General features: G+C 36.0%; 1 protein-coding gene across 2 annotated transcripts; it reads left to right on the plus strand.

Annotated features, from left to right (window-relative positions):
• The first annotated feature begins 1,813 nt into the window (after positions 1 to 1,813).
• Positions 1,814 to 23,778, plus strand: arfgap2 (ADP-ribosylation factor GTPase activating protein 2). Of its 2 annotated transcripts, XM_055230285.1 has the most exons (17): positions 1,814 to 1,952; positions 7,005 to 7,123; positions 7,257 to 7,329; positions 8,620 to 8,751; positions 11,603 to 11,683; positions 12,444 to 12,549; positions 13,269 to 13,325; positions 15,713 to 15,757; positions 18,606 to 18,658; positions 19,820 to 19,956; positions 20,264 to 20,395; positions 20,577 to 20,705; positions 21,141 to 21,293; positions 21,609 to 21,735; positions 22,476 to 22,557; positions 22,655 to 22,779; positions 23,312 to 23,778. In XM_055230285.1, exons 1-17 carry the CDS (start codon positions 1,881 to 1,883, stop codon positions 23,330 to 23,332), a joined length of 1,644 nt encoding a protein of 547 aa, XP_055086260.1. In that variant the 5' UTR covers positions 1,814 to 1,880; the 3' UTR covers positions 23,333 to 23,778. The 2 variants fall into 2 exon arrangements, with proteins under 2 accessions (XP_055086260.1, XP_033844300.1); XM_033988409.2 differs by lacking the exon at positions 15,713 to 15,757.
• The last annotated feature ends 463 nt before the right edge of the window (positions 23,779 to 24,241 follow it).

Raw genomic sequence — 24,241 nt, forward strand, 5'->3', positions numbered from 1 at the left:
TTACTTCACCTTTCCTTTTAACAACAATCAATAAGCGTTTGGGAACTGAGGACACTAATTGCAGGAGGAATCCTTTTCCATTCTTGCTGAATGTACAACTTCAGTTGCTCAGCAGTCCGAGGTCTCCATCGCCATATTTTTCTCTTTACAATGCACCACACATTTTCAGTTGGAGACAAGTCTGGACTGCAGGCAGGCCAGTCTAGTACCTGGACTCTTTTACTACAAAGCCACGCTGTTGTAGCACGTGCAGAATGTGGCTTGACATTGTCTTTCTGAAATAAGCAGGGACGTCCCTGAAAAAAACGTTGCTTGGATGGCAGCATATATTGCTTGCAAACCTAAATGTACCTTTCAGCATTAATGATGCCTTCACTTCGCAAGTTACCCGTGCCATGGACACTAACACACCCCCATACCATCACAGATGCTGGCTCTTGAACTTTGCGCTGATAACAATCTGGATGGTCCTTTTCCTCTTTGGCCCGCTGTACACGACGTCCATGATTTCCAAAAACAATTTGAAATATGGACTTCTCAAACCACAGCACACTTTCCCACTTTGCGTCAGTCCCTCTCAGCTGAGCTCGGGCCCAGAAAAGCCGGTGGCAGTTCTGGGTGTTGTTGATATATGGCTTTCACTTTGCATGGTACAATTTTAACTTGCACTTGGAGATGTAGCGACAAACTGTGTTAACTGACAGTGGTTTCCTGAAGTGTTCCTGAGCCCATGTGGTAATATCCTTTACACATTCATGTCTGTTTTTAATACAGTACCGCCTGAGGAATCGAAGGTCACGGGCATTCAATGGTGGTTTTTGGCCTTATGTGCAGAGATTCTCTGAATCTTTTGATGATATTATGGACCGTAGATGATGAAATCCCTAAATTCCTTGAAATTGTACATTGAGAAATGTTGTTCTTAGACTGTTGGACTTTTGCTCACATAGTTGTTTCCCAGAGTGGTGAAGCTCACCCCATGCTCCTTTTATGCACAGTCATGTTTTTATTTGCATAAAAACAATTAAGTTTATCAGTTTGAACATTAAATATCATGTCTTTGTAGTTTATTCAGTTCAATATAAGTTGAAAAAGGATTTGCAAATCATTGTATTCTGAATTTTTAAAAAAGTTTTACACAGCGTCCCAACTTCATTGGAATTCGGGTTGTATATTCTTAATACTCTGGACTAGGGCTAGGTCACAAATGGTAGAATTTCCCGTCAAAAACGCTAATATTAAATTTCCACATGTCACAAAATCTGTCTCTGTCAGCATCAAATAACATAAAATTATTGGCAGTATTTTTTCAGTCACAAAAGCAAGATTAGACAGTAAGTTTACAATGTCAAGTTTGTGGACCCAATCCCTGATAATGAGTTTCATGATTTATGGGTTTTCAATTTGGATATTTTTTTTCAAAACACTCAGTGGGAATTACGCGTAGAGCTGTACAGGCTTCTGCTGCAGTCTATCTAAAATTATAACATCATATTATATTGTGACAAAATGTTGAAAATCAGGCACTAATCGATAAAACTAGTATCGGTACTTTAGAATGATCTTCAGCCTTTTTTAAAAAAAAATAAATATCGTGATATCTGTCTTGAGTATCAAGTCTTTTTCTCATAAGCGAAAATCGCGTTTAACATTTTAGTATCCTGACAACATTAGTTAAATATGAATATGTATTATTATTTCTCCCATTATAACACCTCAGCAGTAGTTGTTTCGTTTTACTTTTGACATGCTTACTCATAGCGATCACAGTACAGAATGACGTGTTAAATAAAATACCAAGGTTCACTTTTTCCAATCTCATTTGAACTTTCCGGGAACCCGTAGTTACGTCATCTTATGGAAATTGTCCTAGTGGCAAGATGGCTACCGAACCAAATAAGACTGAAATCCTTACCATTTTCAAGCGATTAAGATCTATCCCGACCAATAAGGTAACAAGATTTGACTTTGTCTTTGTCTTTTTAATGTTTCTGAGTATGTTGATTCAATTGGCACTTTAAAATAGCCTCGTATTAATGGTGAGAAAAGAAAAGCTAACCCGGTGTCGGCTAATGAAGCTAATGTTAAACCCAAAGGCCACGTAAACGCTTTATGTTCGTGGAATAGCGGCTAATATTTATGCTAATGATCCGTTAAACCCAAAATACATTAGTAGATCGGTTGACATTAAAGTGTCTACCTTCTTAAATCTAACTTAAAGTGCTAAATGATGTTACGTTGGTAAGTAGCGTTGAAATAGTGACTCTCCTGAACCATATGGTAAGCGCGTTATCCATGTCTCATTGATTAAAAAAAAGGTATGGATAAAAAAAACAACAACAATAAAAACGTTCGTCGTTTTTTCCATATTAATGTTGTCTAGTACTTACATCTACCAGCAGTGATGGGACCGATACTTTAAAAATGAATTTGGTTACAGAATACCTGTATTTTGTAAAATCTATTTTGTAACGTATTCCAATACAGTCCAATCAGAGTACTGTGTTCTGTATTAACTAACTGTATTCTGAATACCACCAAATGAATAAGTAACTGTACCGGGATACACTTTCTCAAAATGAGTATTCAGAATACTAATTTTCAGTACACGTATTCAGTTATTTATCAACACTGAATACCGGTTATGAATTATATAAAGGTTTTGCCAATACAAGCCATAAATAGAGGGCTATCATTTTTTTGTCAGGTTATCAGTGATAGAGGTTGGGAATAATTGTTGTTTGTATGCAAAATTACAATATCAAGTTTATTGTCTACAAATAAAACAATTTAAAATTATATCAAAAAGAGACAAAAATGTGTAGTGTAATCTCCCAAACTAGAGTATCAAGTGATATTTCTGAACTTTTTTGTTTCATTCTCTGGTCCATTCACATCTTGTGCTACAATTGAACCTCATCCAAGACATTTACAGCCACATTACTGATGCATTTTTAAAATATCTTCTGAATAACGTTGAGATTAGGGTTGTTAAAGTTATCTTAAATCACATACTAATTGAAAGTAGATACTCATTTTAAGCACGTATTGATACTGAAAAAAAAATCACATAACTGGATCAAATGTGACCTTTTCTGAACAGTCATATTTAGATTGATCAGAATTAAAGTAAGACTACATGGTACAATAAACAAATACTATGATATTGTGTTGAAAATTACAATATTTTGTAAAGAGCTTTTAAAATGGTTATTTGAGTATCGGAATCAGTTGAAGTTTTAGTATCGTTATAACTCGATAATGCAGAAAAAAACAGGGTATTCATTTTTGTCAATATCACCCTCCCCTATGTGGTGAATTAAGTTTATATAGCACATATTTTTGTAACAAGATGGTGCATTTGTTGAATTGTCCATTTAATCATAGTCTCGTTGTGGGTTGAATATTCTGTTTTGAGTCCTGTGGTTCTGAATTTTGTGCTGTTTGTTGTGAATGCCTCCTTTAGAGACCCATGAGAGTGTTTCTTTCCCATTTGCTTCTGTTTTAATTCAACTCTTCGATTGAGAGAAGTATTCTTTAGGCCTGTGACGATAACACATTTTTCAGGGTGGTATATTGCTGAAGTAAATATAAACGATAAACGATTATACTGAAACAAATTTATGCCACTGACACAAAATCCCAAGAGCAAATTTAAACCACAAACACTATTCTAAATCTACAATATTATTAAAAAAAGAAAAAAACAAACATGAGCTGCAATAAATAAATAGCAGAATGAAACGCTTTTGTCATTAGTTATATATTAGTTATATATGGTGCAGATTATGATGCTACAATGAAGGTAAAGCATTATCTTTTTTTTGTAATGAAATGTAATTTTCATACACAAAATATTTCTTATGTTACAGTGAGGTTGTACACTAGTTCTGATAAAGCACTAAATGACACTAAAACTGTTCAGGAAAACTTAAATTTTGTCCTGTTAATGTGATTTTTTTCTTCCTTTTTTTGCCATATCGATATTTGATCAAATGAGTATCTCATTTTGATACTCGTTTTTTTTCGATAAGTATCTGATTTCGATATTTTTGACAGTCCTGGTTGCTTCAATTATCCACATCTAATCAGCAGTCTATTTCACAAGCATCTACAATACAATACAATACTATTCAAAGTCATGAGACCTGATGGTGCTGTGCCAAAGATCGAAACTTTGGTCGATCTCAATTATAAGACAAGTGCATTATAATGGACAGTTCCGCCTGTCTTTGTGTGTGGTTCTCGCTCCTCCCCCAAAATATCGATATATCGTATAATTTGATTTAATGATACAGTATCGATATCAAGGGTTGCCGTATCAATATGTCGCCAAGAGTATTTTTTTGTGTATTTTACCTAATTATTCTGTCGCAACGCTACATTTATGTGGCTTGTTTAGAGGAAAGAAAATAATTTATGCAGAACATTTGACATTTGATTGACTGTTTTGATGAGTAAAATAGGTTTATTTCATATTAACTTGGTTGAACAAAAATTTTTAGTATCACAGTGGTGATTTAGTAAATATGTTGAGATCCTTCAGATCCGTTAAACTGCACATGTCCCTGTACATGTAAATGTGGAGCTCATATAAGCTGTGGATGAGTAATACTGGCCAATGTAACAGTCTGATGTATTTTTCTAGTTGTTAAAATGTACAAAACAAAATGCACTGTTATGTTAATTCATCTTCAATAAATGGAAGCTAAATTAACAAATAAATACAATTAATATTTTTTGTGAAAATGGGGTTGATCATTAAGTGTCCCGAAAGCTTTTATTTTTCACTGAATCATATTGAATAAATTTGAAATATATCGTATTGTATCGAATCGACAGTGCACTGTATCAAGATATGTATCATATTGTGGTCTGTGTATCGAGGTATGTATCGTATCGGCAACTTCTTAGTGATACCCAGCCCTAGTGCACGGACATCACATATGTTTCTGTATGTAGCGACAGTGTGTGCGTGTGTGTGGGTGGGTGTGTGGGTGGGTGTGTGTGCGCGCGCATGCATGTGTTTCTGCACATAGCAGTAACTCATGTATACTTTTAGGCTTAATATATTATACAAACTTTACATGTGGATTTCTCTGGAATTCTTGGTCCTATCAACATGAAATCAAAACTGTAGTGATACTGACAGCCTGCTCTCAGCTCTAGTCTCCATTTACATCATGGTCCAGCTCTAGTCTCCATGTACATCATGGTCCAGCTCTAGTCTCCATGTACATCATGGTCCAGCTGAAGTCTGCATGTACATCATGGTCCAGCTGAAGTCTGCATGTACATCATGGTTCAGACTAGAGCTGAACAATATGCATCATGGTCCAGCTCTAGTCTACATTCCAGTGTCACCATTTGAACAGGTTTGTCTTGTGCCTCAGGATGCCTTTTCCCAAGAAAGACTGGTCACATTTTTTGGTTTCAACATCTGAGTAACTTAAACAATTAGTGATTAGTGGAGTGTTTGAAGTGTTTAAAGTCAAGATTTAGGATTCTTGTAATGTTTTATATTAGAGCTGATTAATCAACTGATTATTTTGCTTATCATCAGCTAGTCACAAAGTTGTATGTTGATAATAGTCATTTGGACTCTAGAGACTCTAAAACACACCTGGACCTTGCCCATTTTTGACATTATTAAGAGCCACATTCTGCTTCAATTTGAACTCAAGCCTTGAAGAGCACCTGTACTGTAATGTTTAATTACATTTTTAATGATATTTTTTTATGACTCAGTGAAGCGCTCTGCCTCTCGTCATCTGACATATGAAAATATCTTTAATAACAAAAAAGGTGGTATTATTAAAATTGAAAAAAGTTACTTAATATTTTCATCGATATTGCACTTTTTGGCATTAAATCTGTATTGGCCTTCAATTACCATATTTCACCCTTTATTAGGGTTAGAGTTAGGGTTTGGGTTAGTCTCAAGTCTACAATAGAAATAATCCAGATCAATAAATGGTAAAATGGTAAATGGTCACATTTTTCTATAGCGCTTTTCTACCTTCAAGGCACACACATTCATACACCAGTGTACGCAGTGAGGGCAAGGTGGGTTAAGTGTCTTGCCCAAGGACACAACGACAGCATTCATCTGTGTGAGCTAGAATCGCACCACCAACCTATGGATCAGTGGATCTGACCTGACCACTCACCCAATGATGTTTATGTCAAGAGCGGAATTTGAACCGCCAACCTTCAGATCAGTGGACAAACACTCTACCAACTGAGCTACTGTTAAATAGACTAGTTAACTAGTCTAGTAACTAGTTAACTAGTCACATACTTTTTCTTGCAAGTGTATTTACTTCAAGGACACTTTATTTGTATTGCACAATTCGTACACAAAGTAATTCAAAGTGTTTTACAGAATAAGAAAGACATTAAAGTCGCAATACAAACAAATATAAAACAGGCCTCTACTGTGACAGTTTAAATCTAGGCTCAAAACGGTTTTACTAACTGCGCATTTTATTCTGCATTCTCTTTTTAAAGTAAAATTGTATTATATTTGTTTTTATTTGTTTGTATTGTGATTATCATATCCTGCAAAGCACTTTGATTTAGTTATGCAAGATTAATTGCGATCAAAATTACATATAACAAACATCGAATTAAAATTACAATTTCACTGGATGCAATCAGCAAATCGCTATGGTTGCACTTTTTGAAGTACCATGAGTTTCTTCACAAATGACAATCTCCTGTCTTATTCTGCCTTAAAATGTCTAACACTGTAGTTTAGATCTGTACAAACATTTTCTGAAATGTGACTGTTGTATTAGTTTTTCAGGTCATATATCAGTCTTTTTGTGAGTTCTTCTGGACATGTTTAAAATGTGAACTTTGAACAGAATCTTATTATTAAAACATAAATCTGAGGTGTGACAGAAAAATCACAATTGGACATTCAAGTTATTCACCATACTTTGAATTACTTTGTGTTTGAAATGTGCAATCCTAATAGACCTGGTTTGCCTTCTTTTCAGGCATGTTTCGACTGTGCTGCCAAGAACCCCAGCTGGGCCAGTATTCCGTATGGAGTGTTCCTCTGCATTGACTGCTCCGGAATCCACCGCTCTCTTGGAGTTCACCTCAGCTTTATCAGGTGAAAAACAAAATCTTCTGTTTAAATGTCAAACAAACATTTCTGTCAAACCTGCTGTAAAGAAAAGTACAAGCCCCAATCTAAATGTCAGATGATGTATTAATTAAGGCCATGTGTGTTTTTCTGAACTTAGATCCACTGAGTTAGATTCCAACTGGAACTGGTTTCAGCTCAGGTGTATGCAGGTGGGAGGCAACGCTAATGCAGTAAGTACAAGAAGGCACTATAATATCTATAAAGTACATTTATTACAATGGGAGAACTAAAACCGAGAAAAATGTTTAGTGTTAACCTAACCTGACTCACGCCAGATTGATGCACATTATCAGTCTGGAACGGCTCTCGCTGAAAGCGATCGGAGAATGCGGAACTCCATGCCTCATCTTTGAATCTGATTGGTCAAAAAGTGTCACAGCAGCAGAACAGGCTGTTACATCCAGAGAGAAAAGCAGACATATTCCATGTCCACAAATGCATAAAGCTCTAACCGTCTGCACATAAAAAAATACTGATCTAAATAGTCTCTATTTTCATTAAAATAGACTGAAGTTCATCTGTCTACATCGTGTTTTGTCGTTTGTTTTGGTTCACTTGGGCGCTTTGCCTTTGGCTTCTGCACGAACTACAGTGCTGTTCTATGATTGGTCTGCCCTCCCAAGTATCCTTAAAGCAGGAGCGTCTCAAGATGGATTCTTGTGAGTTTGTGAAATATCTAATATCAGTTAAAGATTGTGAGAATCCATCTTGATGTGCAATTTTAGTGTCAAAGGCCCTCTATCTGATTTGAAGTAGTTTAGTTTGTCACTTTTTTAAGACTCTAACAATCAGGTACGGCATCTTTAATGTGTAATGTATTAATGTATGTGTTAGCTGCACTAACATTTGTCTTTTCAACGAGTAAATGTCTGCATCTAATCATAAAACATTATTGGTCACATTGCTATGTAATACTCAGTCCTACTTCTCTGTCAGAAAAGACTGTTTAAAGCTGTGCATGTGTCCAACTTATTTATAAATGTTTTGAGCATGTGCACATAGGCCTGTCACGACAACACATTTTGAAGTATGTTATATTGCTAATGACAAATGTACACAATAACCCTACAGCTCCAATGTTATAGTACAGACAAATAACAAATTTGATTATTGAAAATCAAATGCTAATCAATACTAAAACTAGTATTGGAACTAGACGCTCATTTTAGCAGGTATCTATACTAAAAAAGCTGTATCAAAACAAGTATAAGATCGCGTAGACTAGTATATGCCCATGGACCACCATGGAACCTACCTGGACCACTGAGGGATTACACAGATATAAGGCACCATAGGAATATAAAAGAAAAGTACAGTGATTTAATGTTTTATTGTCTAACTAAAGAGTGTGTCAGAATCAGTTATGCATATCAAATCTATTCCTTAGTATTGAAACTGGGTTTGAAATTTTAGTATTGTGACAACACTAGAATGTACTAATTTTGTGTCAACCATGACAGACGGCCTTTTTCCGTCAACATGGCTGCACCACGAACGACACCAATGCAAAGTACAACAGCCGCGCAGCGCAGATGTACCGCGAGAAGATCCGACAGGTCGCCAATGCTGCCCTGTCCAAGTACGGAACAGACGTGAGTATAGCCAAGCATCTACATCTCACAGCAAGAGGGACATAGGTTTCATTGTCTTATCGTCTGGAGTTTGCATTAGGGCTGCACAATATGCCACAAAAATATTGGTATCGCAAGAAAATAAATGTATCTGAACAACACAAAGTTCTTTTTACAAAAGTGTTTTTGGAAAGTAAAATGGATAGTTGGTGAGTTGGTGATGATTTGTCTTAGATTTGGGTTAGTCTTTTTTTTTTTTTTTTATATTATCCACTTTGACTTGGGGTGACAGTGGCTCAGTGGTTAGAGTGTTGGTCCCCCAACCCGAAGGTCGGAGGATCGAGTCCCACTCGGAACAAGTTCTGTCGTTGTGTCCTTAGGCAAGACACTTCACCCACATTGCCTACTATGAAAGTGGTGTGTGCGCGAATGATACGTGGTGGTCGGAGGGGCCGATGGCGCAGATTGGAAGCCTCGCTTCCATCAGTCTACCCCAGGGCAGCTGTGGCTACAGTAGTAGTTTACCATCACCAAGTGTGGAAATGAATAATGACTATAGTGTAGCGCTTTGAGAGGCTTTGACAAAGCGCATTACAAGTGTAAGCCATTATTATTATTATTATTATTATTGTTATTATTATTATTATTATTATTATTATTATTATTACTTGTAAATGAAGGCATGCACTCATTATGCCAAAAAAGTATATTAAAATATTTCTTCCAGTCCCAGTTTGCATTTCTTCTCTGTCTGGATGTGTTTCCCTAGCAACATAAAACATGCACATTAGGCTGATCCTTACTCCCAGTACATTTGTCCATGAACTTAACTCAAAATCTGGAGAAAAGCCCTCGAGTGCTCATCAGTGATCTCAAAATAAATTGTATCTGGTCCTATCTGCTCAGCTGCTGTGGCCAATAACAGCTATTTGCAGATTTAGCTTTTAAAATCCACAGCAACAACTTTGTGACCTTTAGTTCAACTTAAATACATTTTGTTGTTATTAACAAAAATTTAACTGGAATATAATATAGTTACTTACAGTATATGGCTGTACGTTTATTCATACATGTAACATCCTTCTATGTCTATGTTTGCTCATAAGTCTTTTCAAAAAGACAAATCTGATTCACTGAGGGCAAACTGGGAATGGCACATGAGCACACAGCACACACAAACTGGGACAACAAAAATATTGGTATCCAATATTTATATAGATGATATTGGCCAATACCAAACCTGAAACTGATAGACTGGCCATGCCTACTGAAAATAATATACATAAAGTTGTAAAGTAAAGTCTATCATCACTGTCTCTGTATGGTGCTTCTTACAAAATGATCATTGTAATTTTCAGGAGAGTAATCAAAAGGTGCCTTACAGGAAAAGGTCAGCTAAGAATCCACGTACAATGAACAGTTGACATGTATACAACCCATAATGATTCTTTTTTACATTAATAGCTTGGGTTCTTTTAAAAGACAGTACAGTAGCAGATGTATTTATCTTGTTGACATGCTTGGACTGCTAGCCGCAAGCCATCTTCAGCCACTTCCAACACCGCTGACAGTTCTGAAGGTGGCTCAAAGCTAGCAGTCAAAACATGTCAAGATGAATACATCTGCTTGTACTCTAAGGTCTTTAAAAAGAACCCAAGGTGCTAATGTATACAGCACACCTGCAACACACCTGCAACACACCTGCAACACACCTGCAACACACCTGCAACACACCTACAACCCAATTAAGAATTTAAAATCACATGGAAGGTGCATAGAAATATTTTTGAATTTGAATTGAAATGTATTAGTTTCAAACATTAGGAACAGAAAAAAATAATCTAATGTAAATGTATAATAATGTAATATTTGACTTTGCCATATGCACAACTAAATTATTAATGACACACTCCCTATTAAATATTTTGATGTGTCTGAAGTTGAAAACAATGGACTGGTAGCTTGTGTTCTGTGTTGAGATTGTAGCTCAGGAAGGAAATGGCCCCACATACCTGGTGAAAATGAAAAACAAGCAGACTGTTTTTAGACAGAAGTAAAGAAAATGTGATTTACAAGTTCACCTTAAATGGCATAACATTGGCTGTTAAATGTATTTTAATCTATTTAGTTGAATATTTTAAAAAAAGGCAGGTAAATAAAACATTCACATATTTGTGAATGCATAAAGAAACCAGTGCAACTTGTGACAAAATCTATAATTCATATACCATACGAATTGAATCTTATGTATTATCTTAAGTATCACCAATTCAGAAAATAAGATTGGAAGAGAAAGTAAGCACAAACCAGTGGGCGTGTAGCAGTGGCAGTGAAAAGAGGGGTAAGTCGAAGTAGGGATGGGACCATAAGCGATAATATTGTTTATCGTGATAAAAAGGATTGACAATAATCATTCATGCCACTTTTTATATAATTGTGATACCCACCAACAAAGATTATCGCCACTGTGTCACCAGAATGTGTAGAAAAAAACTTCTCCCTCATGATCTCCTCTAGATCACTGTTGTTTCACTTATAACAAAGGTTCCATATTCAAACAACAGTTGTTGAATATGGAACCTGTTCATAATATCAAAAATTTTAATTATTCATATCCAGAACATTTTTAAATTGTCAGCAACAATAATTATTGTGATATAATTGTTAATCGCAATCATTTTGGCCATGATAATTGTGACACCAAATTTCAATATCATCCCTAGGTCAGACCAATGATGTCTTGAATACAGGAGAATAAAGATTACCCAGACATTAATGATTCACTCTAAATACAACTTTGAGAGGGAAAACAATTATGACATGGTTAAAAGCTCGAAAGGGTCTGCATTAAGATCTGTCCTTTTGTTTACAGCTGTGGATCGACTCCTCTTCCGGGGCCAGCACTCCTGCTCCAGAGAAGAAAGAGGCAGACTTCTTTGCAGAACATACACAGGTTTGTTACTGCCCTTAGATAAGTGTCAGAAAATATTATCCCAAAACAAAAATGTATAAAATTTGAATTCAGATATAAGAAATACAAATCCCTGTTAATACGCAAGTGTGAACTTTGCTCTGTAATGTACCTACCAAATATTGAGGGCCATGCCTAGTTGGGTTAGGCGATATGTGTTAAGTGCCACTCATTAGATGTTTGCCGTATTTGTATTTAGGAAACCAATACAGAAATGCATTTTTGTTTGTTTTTGAAAATAAAAAATTTAATTTAATTGGAAATTGAGTTTATATATGTTTAAAGGAACAATATGAAGCCTCCATTCTGTCTGTTAAAAAGGTACTATAATCATATTAGAAACTGGGTTGCCAGAGCCTAAAGTAACAGATGGACAAATAAAAAAATAAAAAGGAAAGGCCTCTAATGATGCTTTCAGATTAACTCAGGGGAACTGGTTAATGGTTGACTGCAGGTGCTGGGTTTAGGTAGTACGGATTTGGATCAGAGTCCTTTTACATACTTACCTACACTGACTGTCAACCCAAATAAAAGATACTCATGTGAGCTTGCTAATTGGATAATCCTCCTTAGAAACAAAATGCCAAATTATAGCATACATTTATGACACATCCTTTTTTCCCACATGTCCTATCAAGAGGATTTTAAATTTTCAACTTACTAAGATTGTTGTAATGTATATTTCTTAAAGCATCTTGTACACATATGTTCTTTTAAATTGAGTTTTCTCTTGTATTTTCAGGTCTCGAATGACTGGAGCATGGCGTCTCCCACTGAACCAGAGCAGAACGGTTCCTCTGTCAGTTCACTGCAGACAGACTCCAACCCAAAACTCCAGGAAGACACTCGTAAGTTAAACCATCATCAAGACATTAAAGGTCTTATATTACACAAAATAGACTCTTATGAGCTTTAAGCCATGTTATAATGTTATTACCTCATTAAAAAAATGTACCTAGAGTTGTGTTTTGTTTCATTCACACATGTTTATGTTTTCTAGAAATTGGCAAGTTCAGGGCTGAAATTATCAAATGATTCTAGTGAAGGTACATGGAGTTTAAAAACAAAGTGGAGCACTTGTATTACCACATGACATCACAAGGTGCAACAGAGTGTTTTCCCTTTGAGTGAAGAAATCCGCCTGAATATACTGAGTTTGTGTGTTAAACATGTGTGAATGAAATAAATCACAACTCCAGCCATACCTTTGATGAGGAAACATAACAGATTTGATGGATTTTAACTAACAAAACTACAATTTTCACACAATTTTTTTTTTCAGATACTTAAATAAAAATATATTTTTATTTTGTTGAAATGTTTTATTATATTTATATAATAATATAATAATATTATAATATTATTATTATAAGAACTTCTGTGTTTATTGGAGAAGTTTTGGCCCAGTGTACAGTGTGGTTGTTAAATAGGTTATGGAATTCTGCTTGCTGACAGACTGATTAATATGTACCATTCTAATTCAAATAATAAGATATTGTCATCTTGCATGAATTATTTACAATTTAAAATAAAAAACAAAAAAAACTTTATTTTGTGTTTTCTATAGAGCCAGAGGAGGGGCCAAGCATTGATGGGTTGAGTACATCTCCTAAAGCCTCTATTGGTGAGTATTCAGTAGGAAATAGTACAAAATGGAATTTTTATACCAATATCCAATCTTTCTCCTGCTACTATGGACAATAACCAATATTTGTCCTTACAGATCTTATGATTTTTAACATGCATTTCAAGGCCCTCAAATGTTTTAAGTCATAAAATGGTTTAATATCCCAAATAAATCTATTCTTTGATTGTGTAAACATACAGCCATATTTTAGCCCAATTTCTCTTCTATTTCCATTTTCATTCATGAATCTGTTAAAAAAGACAAATGGTCCATCTACTTATCTCCATGAAGATGTTTTTGCTTTGCCTGGAATGTTCCACTGTATGGCATTAAATCTATATTAGTTAGAAGAAGCAATCTTGGTAAGAAATCATATTTTTGCAATGTATTTTTAATAATTCAATAAAATGTATTTAATTTGATAAATGTATAGATACATCTAATACCCTACTGTGGGACATTCTGGGCAAAGCAGTAACATCTCCATGGAGACAAGCAAGTAGCATTCCACCATTCATGAGAATGGGGGCCAGTTGTGATTGTAATACCTTTTAAAACCATAAGAGTGCAGGCTATATACTGCTCCTTAATGTTCAGATGTGCCGAGTACAAACTGGAAATGACACAGCACTCCGACGAAAAAAGTACAGAAAAAATATATCGGACCAATACCAATGTCTTCTGATATCACCGATACCAACACTAGAGCCGATATTTCACCCATTCCTAGTATTCAAAAGACACAGTTAATGTATTTATTTATTATTTACAGTTTATACAATTTACTTTTATGACACTTTTGTAAAAAGAAAAACTCCAGATTCTACCTTAGTTTGGGCCCAGAGAAGGGTTGCCAAAAGTATCAAAAATTTGATACTAAACAATACTAAAACAAGGATTGAAACTAGATGCTCATTTGAGCAGGTATCGATACTAAAAGTGACATTCACAGGACAGAAATGAACCTTTCCTAAATAGCTTTCGCTCCTCTATTCTTATGAGGCATGCTGCCATTGTCATAGCGACAGTAGAGACAGCACCAGGGAAAGTTTGATAGTTTGGATTTGAAGGAGGTAGTGTGAAAGCAAAAGTGTGGGGAATGAACAAAAACAATAGAACACTTTGTAAGTTCTAAGTCTGTTATAAATTCTGATCTTTATTTTGCCACAATCTGACCATAAAGACCTCACTTAGTTGACTCTATAACAGGTGAGCTGATTTCTGCTGCTAAACAACTCCATTTCTAATGCTAGCTAGCATTAGCCAACAGTTTTTCAGTGAATCAAACCCCTAAACACGACCATAAACACTCATATTGATCACAGGCTCCTGAAAATGTGATGTTTAAATCAATTTTGTATTGTTTTTGGAGTTTTCAGACCATCTTGAAACTTTTGTGTAATGTGTGCATTGTGTCATCATAACTGCTGAACGTTCCACCATAGACATACATGCAGAACTCCCAGCATCATATCACTGCAGAGTATCAATTGTTATTGCAGTTTATACATTAATAAATCCTTTTCAGTGTTTTAAAGCCCTGTACCTGATCCAGTACAGATACATTTGAATCAGGAGGTCTTGAGGTCAAAATAAGTCTGCTGTGTGTTGTCTGCATCTTATCATAAAGCATTTTATTGCCCAATAATTTGGAAGTGTGCGTTAGACATCGAAGCTGTCAGTATGCTAGTTGTTGTTAGCATTACCCTGAGAGTTGTGAGAAGTGCTTACAAACTCATCACAGTGAATAATTTAAGATGTTGAATATGTAATTAAGGTAAGTGAGGAATCATTTTGGACCACTGCACACTGAAATGAACCAGTTCTGTTTTTCATGTTTTAAGATGGTAAAAATCAGGTGCAGTGCCTTTTAAATGTAATAAACAAAAAGCAAAAAAAAAAAAAAAATGCAACTCTTAGAAGTATAAAGACATTTTGAGCATACAGTGTTCTCTGTGCATATGAATATTACTTTGTCTAGTCTGTTTTATGGAACTATAATGCTTTAGTTGAAGGTGTAATTATCTGTTCTAAGGAGACAAAAGTCTGTGAGTTTTCAAATGTCATGACAGTGTTTGATTTGATCTAAAAAAAGATTTGATGGGAATTTGGTTTTGGAAATGGATTGCCATGCTGCTATTTAGCTCATATAATGTCCATTGTATTAGAGTTGACAAAAGTATTGAAAATCAGATGCTAATCAATGCTAAAACTATTATATAACTAGTATAAAAAAGTCCTATTATTTAAAGTTGAAAATGACATTCTATTATGAGGTTTTTTTTTTTTATTATTATTGTGCTATTGAGTCTATTCCTCAGTATCAGTTGGTTGGTTTGTCATAGAAGGTGGCATTTATTGCTGGTTTGTTTTTTGCACTATAGAGTCGTCAATGCTTTTGTCATCAGACCTTACTACAGCGCCTCTGGGTAACTGCTCAGTCTTAAACCTCTGCATGGCCTGTGATGCTTTCAGTGACATTTCTCTGCACTACAATGCTAAATGTTCAATGGAAAAACTTGACTAACCCTAGGAAGAATGAGTGCTATGTGAGGACGACAGACGCCACTAACACTCCTATATGCATTGTTCACATAGTCTTAGTAATCTTACAGGAGACAAGTAGACAAAAACATGCAAGGATCATAGGTTGTTGACACTGATTATATAGACCTAATAATACCTAAAGGTCCTGTAGTACGCAAAGTTGACTCGGATTATTAGACCGTTTGCGTCTCCAAAGCTCAGAAGGCTCTTTTCCCTTGTGATTTCATCTAGCAGTAGTTTTCAAGCTAACAGCTTAGTAGAGATGGGCAATTCCAGAGTTGAATCATCCAAATAATTTTAGTGTTGTATGAAGTTTAAAAAACAGTGGAACGTTCCGGTATTACCACTTAATGACATCACAGAGTGTTAAACATGTGTGATAAGGAAATGACATTAGAACAGATCAGAAACTATATATAAATAAATATATTAATATTATGTAACTATACAAAATTTGCAGAGCTCATTTTAGATGTTGTTATTATATATAACAATAATGATACACATTTTATAATAAAAATATGTAGCTGTATCTTTGAACTCATCTGCTTTTTTTTTTGCATCTGTGAGTTTGCACTGGAGTTCTAATGGAACGGGTGGGTGAAGTGACTTTTGGTTTTAAGGTTGCTTTATATGGGTCACAATTGTCCAATGGTGTGCTCAAGATTTTGCTTGTTGTCACTTCCATTTTGTTTGTGGATGGAATTTCTTCTTCCTTGTTAGAAAGGTTTTATTCAAAGTGGGAATAAACACCTAAACTTTCAAATAGAGCTGGAGGACTAAAGAGAGTGAGGGTGAGGAGGGGTGGAGTCTGGAGATATAAGAAACAGTATGATTGGTTGAACAGGTATTCACACTTCAAACTCTACCCCTACAGCCATGTATTTGTAATGATAAACACCTGACTGTAATCAGAGGAGTCCGGCGTGATGTCACCAACTACTGGAAATTGCAGAGCTCACTGAAGGCAATACACACTTGGATTTAGAAGTTTTGGACCAGAAAGCTGCAAATTTATCTGGTTTGCACTTAAGTTACCAAAATATGACTAAGAACAGTAGTTAATGCTATTCAAGCATGATTTAGTGTTTAGTTCCACTTTAAATCACAGGTATTAAAATTAAAAACAAGTTGAAATGGTAGTGGCAGTAGTTAGGTTTTGGTTTTGTCCCGGATCTTAAGGTTTGACTGATTTTAAATGGTACACCTCTTTTAGACCTTTGCAATTTTCCCCCTACATTTAAAATTCAAATTTATGTTTTATTTTTAAATCAGTCAATTAATCAAGACAATTGTATAGAATAGATATAGAAAAGATCACAACTACTTTTTATATGTAGCATTTTTATTGCATGAAATATTTTTGTTTGTTCTGGTAAATAACAGCATTGATGCATTGTTTCAAACACACAGGGAAATTGTCTGGATGGAGTTTTCTGTGTTGGTGACATAGGCAGAGGGATTACATTTTAGAACGTTACAACTACTTCCTATATTTTTGTACTTTACTTTTAAACATTTCTTGCACAGCCTCTTGACTGATGTGTGGTACTGTTTTACCACAGGTACTATGGGATTATTAAGTGGTGATGTCACTTCTGGGTCCAACCAGAAACTGATTTTTAGCTTTATTTTTGTTCTTTATTCATCAAACAAGCAACAACCTTTCAAAAGTGTATGTTTAACCAAAAACTGTATCAAATATGTAAATAATGTAATCCTATGTTATGTTAGATTATTACTACAAGTGTGTACATCTTTTTTAGCCTAGCCTGGACTAGCTTCTTACCTCAGCCCTGTACACTTTAAAAACAATGGACATGTTCATAACTTCCTTTTTTTTAATCAGCTGAAGTGCCTTGGACCCAGATATAACCGCACACTTAAAAACCCTATACGACTAAAATATAAAATAAATAATAAATAAATAATAATAAAAAAAACAAAAAAAAACAACTGCTGTATGAACTTTAAAACACAAATTTGACTTTAAAGTAAACAAACAGATTACAAGCCCCCTATAATCAGTCGTCTTTATATTTGACCTACTTCTGAAACGCAACATTTTGATCAAAAGCAATCAAAACAATGGTCAGCTCATTTCTGTCTGTTTTGGCTTCAAAGCAGTGCACTTGAATGACTTAACATTTTCACCTTTGGCTGACGCTGGTCTCTGAAACTCCCTGCTCTCAAATGCTTATTATTAACTATAAGCATCAGCCATTTCATTACGACCACTGACGGTTGTGTGCTGAATTACAGATCAGACTCAGGTTCAGGTTCAAATTAATTTTTCTATTTAAAGTTGGAGTTTGCAGGGAAATGGGTAAGGATTTTAGCAAGTTTGACAAAGGGACTCTAGACAATTGTGTCAAAGCTTTAGACCTGGGTTAGTTTTGGTTTAGTTCAGGGTTAGATTTTTTTAGTCTTGGGCTAGACGTGAATTAGTCCTGAGTTAGTCCCAGTTAAGTGTTTGGGGGCTATAGTGGTCAAAATCTATTGGAGGTTCTTTAAGTCCTGGTTGTGTAGCAGTGTGTAGCAGTGTGTAGCAGTGTGTAGCAGTGTGTAGCAGTGTGTAGCAGTGTGTAGCAGTGTGTAGCAGTGTGTAGCAGGGTGTAGCAGGGTGTAGCAGGGTGTAGCAGGGTGTAGCAGGGTGTAGCAGTGGTCATAATTTTATGGCTGATGAGTGTGAATGTGATTGAACTGATCTGATGTCCTTTTGTTTTACAGATGTCAAACCTTCTATTATTGGAAAGAAGAAGCCCATGGCAGCCAAGAAAGGGGTAGGTAATGTAACTGTATCCTCTGCTCCTTTTGCTCCTTCTTCTCCTACTTCTCCTCTTCCTCCTCTTCCTCTAGGGCCTTTTGTTTCCTCCTCTGTACCATATATTTACTGTTCTCCTCTTTATGGTATGTTCACTGTCCCTCCTGTACACATCTTCATCTAGAAACTACAAAACATCTAAAATGAGCTCTGCAAAGGTTAGATTTATTTATTTGAACGGGGCCAATGTTTGCTAGTGAACATTTTTGTAACTCTACTCCATTCTCATTGTGAACAAATATGACTTCAATCATTTGTATAGTTGGAAGAGTTTAAAAGGTTTATCTTTTGTTTACTGTGGGACTTAAATGAGGAAGTGTCTTCTTAAAGTAAAAGTACCACTTTGTAAGAATGTAATTGGCCTCAGTGAATGTGTCCAAGTAAGCATGAATATATTCACCCAAACCATTGTCATTTGAAACCACTAATCTGTCTTTAGTTAGTCGTAGGGATTAACAGGGAGTTTAGTTTTACTTTGGCAGCATTTTTGCAGCCAATATCAGTTGTTTTGTTGCTCTTGTCAATAACCAATATTTGCCAATGTATATTTGCCAAAGTATAAGTATATTATTCTATAACAAGGCATAGTCGATTGTAAAAAAATATATATATATATATGTAATTGTAATCTATATATATTGTGATTAGATGATTGTGTAAATATAAAGACACCTCTTTAACTTTATTGGTCCTCTGACTCCTCATTTGAACTCATAGACCATTTCCTGGGATACAGAATACACACTTCTCCAATACTTTACAAAGATGTGAATATCCCAGAGTTCAGATGGGCATGATATCTGGTTGAGTAGTCAATCACGGACATGGTCCAGCTGTATCAAAACAAATATTGCTGCTTGCGTGGAAAGAAAAAGAAAAAAATATCACAGGGGACTGCAAAATGTTGCAGTTTTTTGCAGAATTAATAAGCGAAGCACTAAGGGTGAGAGAAATGTGGTTTTGTTTGTTAATGATGGTGACCAATGAGCTCCTTTGTTTTCATTGAGTTACTGAAATGAATTAATCTGAGTGCACGATCATGTTTGATTGGACAACATACTCTTTACTGTAATTAAAAATACTCTGTGGCTGAATACATTTTCCTGTGTATTTGTTGTAGCTGGGTGCAAAGAAAGGCCTGGGTGCTCAGAAGGTGAGCAGTAAGAGCTTCACTGAGGTGGAGAAACAGGCTCAAGTGGCTGAGAAGCTGAGAGAAGAACAGGCTGCAGAGGCCAAGAAGCAGGACGAGGAGTCCATGTGAGTACTAGGGAGTTGCTATACATTTACTCAATATTGAATTATTAGATTTAGAATTCGTATTTACCATCTCATTTAATTTTCTGTTGTAAATGACAAATATTAAACCTTAAATCTCCATTACCTGCAAAACTAAACAATATTTTGAAAGTACTCACATAGACAAAGTATTAACGGTTACTTTTTGCTTAGAAGACTTGTGGCGGAAGTTATGAATGTAACTACTTTTCTATGAGCCCTTATGGACCACCAGGGGGCGGTGCATCTCAGTCTCTTTAATTAAAATGGTGTTTTGTGTCTGTTGCAGTGTGGCCTCGATGCGGTTGGCTTATAAAGAGCTGGAGATCGACAGAAAAGTGGAAGAAAAGAAACTTCAGAATCTGGAGGGAAAAAAGAGGGAACAGGCGGAGAGACTCGGCATGGGCTTTGGAAACAGGAGGTAATTATGACTTATATATGTGCTTCAGGTTCAGAAACTTTATTCTTTTATTGTATTCCATGGAGACATATAGGTGGCAGACTATTTTCCAGAAAAGTTCCATGCTGACACTTGCCCTTCATCATATTTAAAATCTGATTCCAGTGTATCATGATTGTAATCCCTGTATGTTTGCGTTCAGTGCTGTGTCACATTCGGTGATGTCGGAGATGCAGGTGATTGAACAGGAGAGTCCCGTTGGAGCCAAGACCTCTTCCAGATCCAAACTGGACCTGTTTGATGAGCCTGGGTTCACCTCCGGACCTCCAAAGTATGAATAACAACAACCTACAAACTGCTTTAGATTACAACTGAGACAAGTGTGAAAGGGAGATTTGCAATTGTGATTTTGTATTCCTTTTTCCTATTCTAAATATAAATTGCTTGTTGAAATTAGGGATGCAAGAATTATTCTCAAACGATGAATAACGATTATACACTTTGCTAATATTATCTATCTAGAAGCCTTGAAGATGGCATATTTTTATTTTTATATTTGTTTTTTTAAGGCACAAATGGACAGTCAAATAATGAAAAAATTGATAACAAGGCAACCTCTAAAACAATTGTCAATTTCAACCCTAGTTAGTGTAGTATTTGTTTGTAGTCGATTTTACTTGCATCAATATGAAAGTATAATGTTCCCCCATAGATAAATGTAGGATCAGTACTTCAGTTTAATAATACCATAATGCTGTCTGTGCAGATATAAGGATAATCCGTTCACAATGGGTGAGAGCTTTGGCTCCAGGTGGGAAAGTGACACAGGAAGTGGATCTTTCACTGCCTCCTGGGCCTTAGACAAAGAGGAGCCCAAAGAGGAAATCACTATCTCCAGTATCCAGCCAATTGGAGAGAGGTACGTCTGCTCCACCTGACCCCTTTCTCTGCATCCTGTGCTCCCTCTGACCCTCTCCTTTACATCCTCTGCTCTATCTGACCCTCTCCTCTACATCCTCTGCTCTGTCTGACCCTCTCCTCTACATCCTCTGCTTCATCTGACCCTCCTTTTTCCTGCAGCTCTAACCATAGCCTTCTACCCATATATTTACTGGTCCCTCATTTGTAAATGTCTTAACCATTTATCATGTACTCTTTTCCATAGTTTCAGTACTGAATGTACTGATAGAAAATGTTCATAAGTGCTAACTTGTAGCTGTGTTGTAATTCTTAGGTTGCCCAGCAGGAGGAAAGCTGAAGTTCCGGATCCTGTCTCTGAGTCGAATGAGGCTCGACAGAAGTTTGCAAACGCTAAAGCCATTTCCTCCGACATGTTCTTCGGACGAGAGAGCAGCGCCGAGGTCAGAATACACATTTCCCATTTGGGACGATCATTTCATGACCGCCCAACAAACAAAGATCAATGTCTTAGTTCTACAATTTCAAAGCAGGCATATTTTATTTTTTTATTTTTTTTTAACAAAGTTTCTGTCCCTCTAGATGAAAAACGTCAGCTAGAGGGACAGGGTTATTTTCAACTCTCCCACTGTGTTTAAGCTTTATTTGAATAGATTATTTTTTTCAACGGTTAAACTTTATTCGACCCAGAATATTTGACCTGAACCTGTGGCTGTCAAACTTTTAATGTCAAAGAAAAGATTTGGCTTTCTGAGTACTCCCACAAACTGAAGAGCTGTACCACCTGAATGAGCTTGCGGACCAACAGTAGTACACGAAATACTGACCTGAAGTATTCAATTCAGTATAACTTTATTTATCCCATTTATCCCCTTTTTTGTCCCATATTGACACTTGTCAATATGAACTATAATGCAAATACAGACACATTCTGAAATGGGTGTTTTTATAAAGTTCACACTTTTCAGGAAAAAAATCTTAACTGCAGTAATGTGCTATTGCAATAATAGCCACAGAATTCTGAGCCCAATGGAAGTTTAAGTCAGTGCCACAGGTGTTAGTCACCTGTTTTATTATGTCCCATGCCTTTTTACTTGCTGGAAAATAATTTTTAAACTAAAAGTTGCTCTGTGACATGAATAATTTTGGGCTTGACTTTTTACTATTTTTATTCTCCTGTCAGTACGATGCAAAGACGAGGCTGGAGACGATGTCTGGGAGCTCAGCCATCAGTTCTGCAGATCTGTTTGGAGACGGCAGCAAAGGTAAAAACTCACTTCACTATTGGATATTATTGTGTTATCATGTTTATTATGTCATATAGACGTCTAATTGTGGTTTACTTGTTTTTCTTGTCTTCAGCGAGATCAGCCGGTCTGGACAGCGTTCTCCCCTCAGGCCCTGACATCACTCAGTTTAAACAGGGAGTAAAGAGTGTCGCAGGCAAGATGGCAGTCCTTGCCAACGGAGTCATGAACACCATCCAGGTCAATATGCAACTGTACAGTAGACATGTACACATGTGTAACCTGTAAGAACTGTACAAGGGTAGGGATATGCTTTTTGTATTGGAGGGTTTCGGATGACATCACCACATTCTATAGGCTAATAATATTTAATACAGATGCAGCTAAAATGAATGCATTATTAAAATGTGGAGTTCTTGAGTGTAGTCACTAATAGAAATGATCAGTTTCAACATTTGTGCATTTACCTTTTGGATTCTCAAATACTGAACCTGATCATTTCTATGGGTGACTTATGCAGTGGCTGAGCATGCGCCCACTAACCCAGAGGATTTGAGTTTAACCTTGACCAGTGAAGACTTAATGCAATGTAACTGTCTTGCACAGGTATATAAATAGTGCACATTACCTTGTTACGCAGAACAGTAATAACACGGTAACGGGATGGAAAAAGCATGTCGTCAAACTGTGTAAATATGGCATGTGAACTTGTTTAAATACTATATCGTTGAAGCTGTTACAAGCTAAATGCTTCTATATTTTGTCTCCATAGGATCGTTATGGCTCTTACTGAGTTTCACTGGTTTTACTCCCATTGGAAAACCCAGTGTGGACCTGCCTCTTCACCGGAATCCGCTCTCACGAGACAAGATTCGGACCTAAACGGTTTTCAAGGATTTTGCATGAAGAAAGCGTTGCCTTTCTAAACCCTACCATGACTTTTGCAGACATTTTGGCACAAAACAGTATTCTCATTAAAACTATTACTTTTTATTATTTTCATACCAGCAACTTCAGAGGTTGTGTAGATTGTTTTGTAATTTACATTGAGAATATTTTGGTCTTAGAGTTTCAATAATAGGCTCTTTATTTTATTCTAAATCAAAGTGTTGTTTTTGGGTATATTATGTTTTGATCTTGTCAGAGGTGCATCTAAAAATGTCAATATTGTGAATTTTATTTATTTTCAAATAATTAAAGAGGGGATATTATGCAAAGTCCTTTTTTTTTTTTTTTTTTTTTAGCTTTCTGTCATGTTATGTTAATGAAATGATGCTGAAGAGGTTTTATACATCATGCATGCATGTTTAAGTAATCTAATGATCTCTCCTAAGCTCTATTTGAATCCTCCTTAGCTGTAAGATTCTGTACAATGCTGTACCCACAAGCCTATGTCACCCATGCTCCAACAATTCTTCATCGAAATAGGAAAGCATGATAAAAGCTCTACATAACAACTTGACAAACCTGATGCGATGTGCAGTAGTTTCATTAACAGGAATCCCGCTGATTGTGTTGTGATAGTGCTCTGAAGTGGAAGCGACTTAGGGTGGAGAGCAAATGGAGAGGAGACTGAGAGCGTCAAAAACGAAAGTGTTAGCAGTTAATACCTAAGTGTAATACCCCCTCTTTAATACACCATAGAAGTGTAATACCCCCTCTTTAACTTTTCACCACTTGAACCTATTGAATCTATAAAATT

The sequence above is a fragment of the Periophthalmus magnuspinnatus genome, chromosome 3, assembly GCF_009829125.3.
Source record: "Periophthalmus magnuspinnatus isolate fPerMag1 chromosome 3, fPerMag1.2.pri, whole genome shotgun sequence".
Classification (NCBI taxonomy): domain Eukaryota; kingdom Metazoa; phylum Chordata; class Actinopteri; order Gobiiformes; family Gobiidae; genus Periophthalmus; species Periophthalmus magnuspinnatus.